General features: G+C 36.8%; 1 protein-coding gene across 1 annotated transcript in view; it reads right to left on the reverse strand.

Moving 5' to 3' along the window:
- Window positions 1-7882, reverse strand: part of myom2b (myomesin 2b) — a 27733-nt gene that overhangs the window by 4569 nt on the left and 15282 nt on the right. The window contains exons 28-34 of the mRNA XM_014001864.1: window positions 5797-5910; window positions 5201-5288; window positions 4531-4569; window positions 3502-3607; window positions 2843-2909; window positions 1904-2000; window positions 1337-1373 (exon numbers count right to left, since the gene is read on the reverse strand). Coding sequence (XP_013857318.1) covers window positions 1337-1373; window positions 1904-2000; window positions 2843-2909; window positions 3502-3607; window positions 4531-4569; window positions 5201-5288; window positions 5797-5910 — 548 coding nt within the window. The remainder of the gene's footprint in view (window positions 1-1336; window positions 1374-1903; window positions 2001-2842; window positions 2910-3501; window positions 3608-4530; window positions 4570-5200; window positions 5289-5796; window positions 5911-7882) is intronic.

Here is a 7882-nt window from a genome sequence, read left to right on the forward strand (position 1 = left end):
ATATACATACATACACGTACTCTGAGGAATGCTTCCAATCTATGCCACGAAGAATTGAGGCAGTTCTGAAGGCAAAAAGGGGGTCCAACCCGTTACTAGCGTGGTGTACCTAATAAAGTGGCCGGTGAGTGTATATGTATGTATATTTAAACAATCACCTTGAGCATGCTAAGGTAATTAAAAGGCATGTGTAGGTACAGTGTTATTTCACTTAAAACTACAGATTTATAATATTCTTCTTGTGATGTGGTATTTATCACAGCGTAGGCGCGTTTTTTCTTGACAAATCAACAGATGCCAAAAATGGCAATATTATGGTAACTTCATGATTCACTAATTAGTCAATGATGCTGTCACCAGTTGCATGTGTTGCTGTTTAAGTATCTAAGTATTAACAGCAAAATGTGCAATAAAAAATGATTTAAAAAAATCGTAAGTCAACGAGCTTCCCATTTTCTAATATTTGGCACTGATATCAGCCAGTGGGGAAAAAATCAAATCAGTTGACTTCTGTAGAAAATCATGTTACTATTTACTTATTGGATCAGCAAAGTTTGTGTGTTTAAAAGTATATTTTTGTGTGCAAACAATATTTGTATTCCAGCTGCAACTTTGGCAAAGTTAAACAGTCTTTGGACACTAAAAACCGAAGGTTCAATTTGAAGTTACATTTCTAAGCCGCAAATCCTGCATTGTATAGAGTCCCTCCTGTTCTCAACCACCCCAGTCTCAACATTGCCCTGTCAGTCTGGTATTACAAGCAGAAACAGCAGACCCTGAGACAGCCTAAATCCACAAAAGACTTGTGGCCCCAGGAAACGTCAAGAGAGATCCAAGAGGTGAAGTCTGGGTGGAGGCAGGTTTGCTGAACTTCTCCAATATTGAAGAGAAGCAACAGAAGTAGAGTTTCTAAACTGCAGTGTGGAATAGTGAAGACAGTGACAGGAGCACTGATATGTTTTACTGACTGGTTGAACTGAAGGGTTGTATTCCAGCTGCATTCGAAAAAATGCATGTGTTTAACTTTATGTTCCTAAAGTTTAAAATTACTAGCTAAAAATTTAAATTAGATGTTTTCTGTTAATGGTTATTTTTTTCTGTGTCGTTAAACTCAATTAAAAGAAGTCAGGAAAAATCACATGTATATTTTCTGTTTTTAACTTGGTTGTATTAGGGATCAAAACCTAAATTTTTCTGTATATTAACATAAAGCGTCCTGAGAAATTATTACTTTCAGTTACCAAGTGTGAAACTCAAAGATATGAGGCAAATGTGAAGGAAACTTATTGAATATTCCCACAAAGACCAAGAAACAGATTTCAAAATACGRGCTTACTTGAGCTTCTGGAACTCGGCATAAGCCTTCTCATAAACTGTAAAAACAGAAAAAAAGAAAAAGAAAGAAAGAAAATGGAAAGTGTTTAAAATCACAAGAAACCACAAGAAGCAAAAAATGCATCTTCATAAAATAAAAACACTCAATGGATTTTAAACTGCCTCTTTTTTACATAATGAACATCCATAACAGTGGTGACAAGAGGAGTGGAATAATGAAACAGGAAAGTAATGAATTTATCCAAAGTCTGTCAAAATGTAACTGGAGCATAATGGAAATAATAGAAAAGCAGATGCTGAACAAAGAAGTTTTGCTAGTAAACCTACTGGAATGTAATATTTCAAGCTGGTCAGCACTGCTGTTCTATGTTAGAAAGACAATTTTTTTTTTCAGTTTTTTAGGACTAATGGAATTAACGTTTTTTCCATTGGGCAAGATTTCTAATTGGAGTAATCTAAGTTTTAAACCTCAAGCCGATGCCAAAAAAAGCCATAAACACAATCTGACCCTTGTTGTTTGTATTGTTTCCTTTTTTGAATTATTAATTTAAAAGAAAAAGGCACTGACCATCACCACTGAGGTCCATGGTTCGTTTGGTTGAGCTGTCAGAGCTGGTGATCACAATGGAGTATGATCCTTTATCCTTCTCCACTGGTTCAACCACCTGTGGATCAGTCAACATAATAAACTGCTCAATGCAAGACAGGACTATTCGTGCTATTCAGTTTGCTGCTACTTTTGTTATTTTAGGCTGATTTAGGTTACACATGCAGGGCTGGTCCATGACATAGGCAGTGTAGGCAAAGACTAAGGTCACCATGCATCTAGGGGGCATCACAAACAGGAGACAAAAAAATTATAACTTTTTATCAGAGTATGGTTGATATAATCTGTAGAATAATCGCTGGCTATTCAAGTTTATGAAGGTGACTTGTTCTGTGGGTTTCTCAGCCTGCTTTGTTACTATATGAGATGTTTTAATGGTGCCAAAGATATTTTGTAATAAAAGTATCATAGAAAACAAAATAAGTGTAATTAAAGTTTCAGTTATGAGCTCAGAAAAAGCTCACGTTACAGTATAGGTTTCAGTGCTGTCTCATAAAATATAGATTTTATGTTGTTTTAATAATCCCAAGAATTTAGTAAAATACTCTTCAAATGGCTGGATAATGCACAGTTTTGAGTAGATCTTTCCAAGAGGAATTCCCTTTTATTGTTAACTATTTTAATTGAACAACCTGGTTTCTAAAGATCAAAAAAATATCATCAAGGACAAATCTACTTAATTTTTTCGTATGTAAATTAGCAGTAAGATTTAGAAAATTGCACAAGAAGCGCCACCTGAAGTTTTGCCCGGGGTGCCAAATTGACTAGGGTCGGCCCTGAACACATGTGAGCAACTGTACCACTCTCCAAGGCAGTTTTCTGTCATAAAATCAGCCGTGAATGATTTACCCTAAAATTGTTTAAGGTTTAGTACAGCTACTATACAGATTATGATTCTACCTCCATTGTTGCCATAGCAGGGGTGCCTCCGATCACGATCTTGTCACTGTGGGAGAGTTTACTCTCACTAAGTAGGGAAAAGAGGAGAAGTTAATTTGAATGTGTGTGTGTGTGTAGTGTTATATGAGTGAAGCTTGCTTCAAAGGTAATGATTAAGATTGGGAACATAGCTTCAAAATGTTGCACACTTATAGAAAGGATGTGGGGATATTGTTGGAGCTAATCCCCACAATTTTTGTTCCTTTGGTTCATTCTTGTTGGTTTTTTTTCTGCTTCCCTGTCCTACTTTGCTCACTCCACTTATTGTCCAACGTCCTCCCTTCACCATTTTTAAATCTCTTGGGTAAGACAGTGGGCTTTTAAGAGCAGAAAGCCTTGTGTTTTATTGAAAATAATATGGGTGTGATTCCTGTCACAAAATGGAACAGTTTGTACTGCACTAACCAGTGTAATAAAAACTGTTGCCAACAGCTATCACAGGTTTTATGTAATTTATTGCTTTTGCCACTCCTTGCAGTTCACTTGAGACAAAAACAAAATATTGGCCTGGTGGACTGCTTGTTTATTGGGATATTCCAATTCCTTTGTACTCCTGATGTTATTTGTCATAGATGTGGATTTTATTCTTGTCATAATCTTCCAACAATCACAAATCTTACCCGTGATACCAGGTGATATTCATCTCAGAGGTGTAATACTTCATGTGACACTGTAGCTGAATGCCTGTTGCAGTGCACTTAATCACCAGCTCTTCAGCACTGGCTCCTAAAGGAGGTGATGAAGCATATATAAAATCAAAATCAAATATGTGTTTACCACCTGCTGCTGGACAACCTGGCCGGTAAGCACTACAGCATGCATACTATCTATTTATCAATTAACTTCACTTGGATGCATTCATAACTGAATTAATCTTCAAAAAAAAAAAAGGCAAGACTCCATTAGCAGATGTTTATGGTAGTCACTTCAAAATTTCCCTTTACCTTTATCCAGTTTGTAAAGTAAGATTATACTGATGAGAATGAGAGCAGATTTTAGCCAACGGGCTGTAGGTTGCATTCAGTATAAAACACTGCAACCATGAGAGGTTTTATTTTCTTTTTTTAAGCCATTACACCTAAAAGGCTCTTTCATACTACACTATGTCTGTGTGCAACTTTGCTCACTGCACATTACGAGCGGACAAGTGTGTCATCCACCTGGTCACATCACCATGGTTTCCTATTATCACAGTAATGAACCCTCATCTCCTCTGCAACCACGGCTGTAACAGTTGTTGCAGGGCTGTCAAGTGAATGTCGCTTAAAATAGGAGGAAGTTGCTCCTCTACTCTGTCACTGTGACAGAGCARTGGAATTTTAAAGTGATTTCACCACATGATGGCATGATGGCCAAATGCTTCCTGCGTGACAACTTCTGCCACACGTTGACGAGTGTGTGCAGATGTGTGTGTGTGTGTGTGCAGCAGAGGGATTTTAAACGTGTCAGCCTGGTGATGGATCTGCTTAATCTCTTATCGCTGTGGTGTGATTTCTCCATGTTAAATTCATACAAACTCAACTAGAACCTCCCCAGGGCGTACAGAAAATGGTTGTGGGTATGTTTAGTTTCTAAATTTTTAATATGCATATCTGCTCATGGAATTTGCATGTGTTCACTGCATATGCAAGTGGAGGGCAGATACCTACCAGCCAGCTGGCTCAGTTTGTTTATGGCATCGTCAAAAGCTAGAAGAAAGGCAGGGGGAGAAAAAGTCAGGAGAAATGTCAGGCTAAAAAGACACCATGCTGCCCTCTTGAGGAAACACTTGTATTTAGGAAAGTTTTCTCTGAACTTTTCTATGCATTTCTCATGCCAGGGTTATAGTCTCAATATGACCAGAACTATAAACCCCTTGGGTTGCTCAATATTAGAAAAACATGATTGTGTTACTGCTTCTTCTCACTCCTCTTTTTTTGTTCTGCCATCAAGATGCTCAAAATTCTCCATCTGTGTTTATCGTCTACCTCAGATGTGAGCTTTAGGCCAGTGAGAGTCCATCTGATTGGTCTGATCTATTTCAGGAATGCAGACCCTGACTTAATGGCACTTGGAACATTATAGCTTAGTTTTTATTACAGTTTAAGCAATAAGATGTAAAACTGAAACTGTGCATATTGCTACTGCAATGACAGTAACTTTTTGTGACATTGTGCAGTCTTTGCCCACAGTTTTGTGGGCATCAAAAAGTCTGTTCAGTTTATACATTTTACTAAAAAAATTTTACTGCATGCTTTTATTTTATACTGAGGGCAAAAAACAGCTGCTATATTTAATAATTAATCTGCAAAGTTCAGTTAAAAAGAAAATCATTCATACTTTTTCCACTGATGTCAATTTGGCTCATGTCCTTTCCTCTGTCATCACTGATGGTGGCCTTATAAATCCCTGTTGTTTTGTGTGAAAACTGGAGGAGAATCACAGAGACAAAGTCAGTATATATATTTGTTTAATACCACATAAACAGTCAGTCCTTCCAGTGAAACCAAACTTACTTATTTGTTTATTTAGAAACAGAGTCTCAGCTAGCACCAAAATTTGTAAATCCTTTCCCAAATCTTTATCTTTTCTCAAAAATTCATGAGCCTCAGCATAATAATTTTTACATTCTGTCACCAAAAGGATATCAGTGATATATAAATTTAACTTCCATCTTTATTAAAGTGAAGTTCATAAAAAATAATTACTTAGTGAAATACTGTACAAGTTGTGCTTTAGTTTTGTGTTTTGTGTGTTTCCATCCCAGTATAAATCCTTTAGAGTTACACTCTATTTTGTTTTTATTTATCAGCCTTCTGAAAATTTATAAAGAATTTGCAAGCWTCTAAGTATCACAATAATATGTATAGAAAATGATTTTCAAAGCCTGCAAATGAAAATAAAATACAAAAAAAAACAAAACAATGTGTAATTACCTCTTTAATTGGCAGTTTGCAGACTCCTGATCCGAGGTCCGGTTTCACATCAGGGATGATCTCGGTGTCCCCTTTGTACCAGTGAAACTGTGATTCCTTCTTCAAATTAGCAACCTTCAATATTAAACAAATTACTTTAGACATAAATAATATTTATGAATTAAAATAGATGCTTTTAATGTAAAATGTTTAAATGTTGGTATCATTTGTTTAGCTGTTTTTCCCCTTTTTAAAAACGTGCATTTAAATAGCAGAAATTTCAACCAAGCCAAAAAATGGCCTTCTTTGTTCTACCATTGGTCTTACAGTAAAAACTGTGGGTTCTAGCTTTAAATGACTACCTGGAATATTTAACCCTTTGAATACACATACCCTTTCATTGTTTGCATGTCACTTATGTCAAATGACAATTACATTTTACGTAATTTGTTGAAAATAGAAACCATAAAGACCAAGTTATTGTGTCAGACAGAAAAAAGGGCATAAACAGCTAAAGGCTTTGACCTCTTTAACTGTGTATGTTTTTTTCTACACATTCTCACTCCCAAGTCGTCACATATTGACGCTTTTCCAAAGGTTCCCTCTGCGTCTTATTTTGACGCGCAGGGTACCCCCCTCGCGTCAGCCCTTGACGCCCGCGGATTTCCCGGGTTTCGCCACCAGGGGTCTTTGGGTCGGGGGTCTGAGGTTAACATGAGGGATCAGGATTAATGGTTAAATTTAGGTACTGGGATCAGGGGTAGGATGTCCATGGTGAATATTAGGTAATTTCAGGCTTTGGAACATGTTGACGTGAATTTCGTACATTTTCTAAAAATGGTTAATTTTAGGTACTACGGTCAGGGACAGGATGTCTAAAGTGAACAAAGGCAATTTCAGGCTTTGGAACGGTCGTTTTCGCGCATTTTATACACTTTCTGAAAATATGTCAACAGACTTCGCCCCATCTCGTCACTAACGTGACGGGGGTACCCTGCGCGTCAAAATCGGACGTAGAGGGAACCTTGCCAACGCGTCAATATGTGACGACTTGGGAGTGAGAATGGGTTGGTTTTTTTACATACATGTACATTGATAAAATTAGTTATTCTGTGCAAAAGTCTATGTATTACATTCTGCACATTTTGCAACTACCTTTACTTCTTTTTTTATAAACCTACTTGTTTCTTATTGCTTCTAATTTTTATACATGACAACATGACTAAATTCGAGCCTCAAGTTTTCTTTGAATGCCACCTTGAGGATAAACTACCTGTCCGTGAGGTAAAGCAAACATTTTGCATGACAGCTCATCTGCTGTTGCTGAGTGATGGTGTGTGTGTGTGTGTGTGTTTATGAGTGAATGGGGAACAATTAGCACTGCCAAGGTTAAAAAGCACTGCATGAGTGCAGGCCATTTACCATTTTTGTGAAGTCTTTCAAGTTTTAGCTCATTGCCTCGCTGCATGGCAACTCAACCTGTTTTTCACTCTCACTTGTTCAGGGCCCTTCAGCACTGTGTTAACTCATGGTGCACCCCTTTGAAGTCTTTCCAAACTTTAATTGAGCTTTAGGGTGCCAACTTTTGGAGCTGGTGTTTCTTTCTTGAGCAACAGACTTTCAGCTCATGTCTAAAAATCACATTACTGTGCACTGCAGTAAAGGTGTGATGCTTGTTTCTAGGTCATTGTAAAAGTTCAWCTATGAGCCAGTTTGCAGTCAAATCTTCTTCAGGACAACTGGAATCAGCAGTTGTATGAAATGACAGGACATACACTTAAAAAACAGATTGTTGGATTTGCTTAGGTCAAAAATTTCCACTCAACCCAGTTGAATAAATATAAAGTAATCTTTATTTTTTAAAGAAAATCTGAAAGTTGTGTTAAACTTACTGAACTGGAAATTGATATAATTTGGTTAAGTAAATCCAACACTTCTATTTTCGAGTGTACTTCTGACTCAAAGAAATCAAGTTTTGTTTTGTTTTTTCTCAGAGCTACATTAATCTTCCATTAGTAGAATCTATTTATCAGTAGAAGAATAGAATAGAATAGAATAGAATAGAATAGAATAGAATAGAATAGAATAGAATAGAATAGAATAGAAT

Source organism: Austrofundulus limnaeus, unplaced genomic scaffold, assembly GCF_001266775.1.
Source record: "Austrofundulus limnaeus strain Quisiro unplaced genomic scaffold, Austrofundulus_limnaeus-1.0 Scaffold10, whole genome shotgun sequence".
NCBI classification, from domain to species: Eukaryota; Metazoa; Chordata; class Actinopteri; order Cyprinodontiformes; family Rivulidae; genus Austrofundulus; species Austrofundulus limnaeus.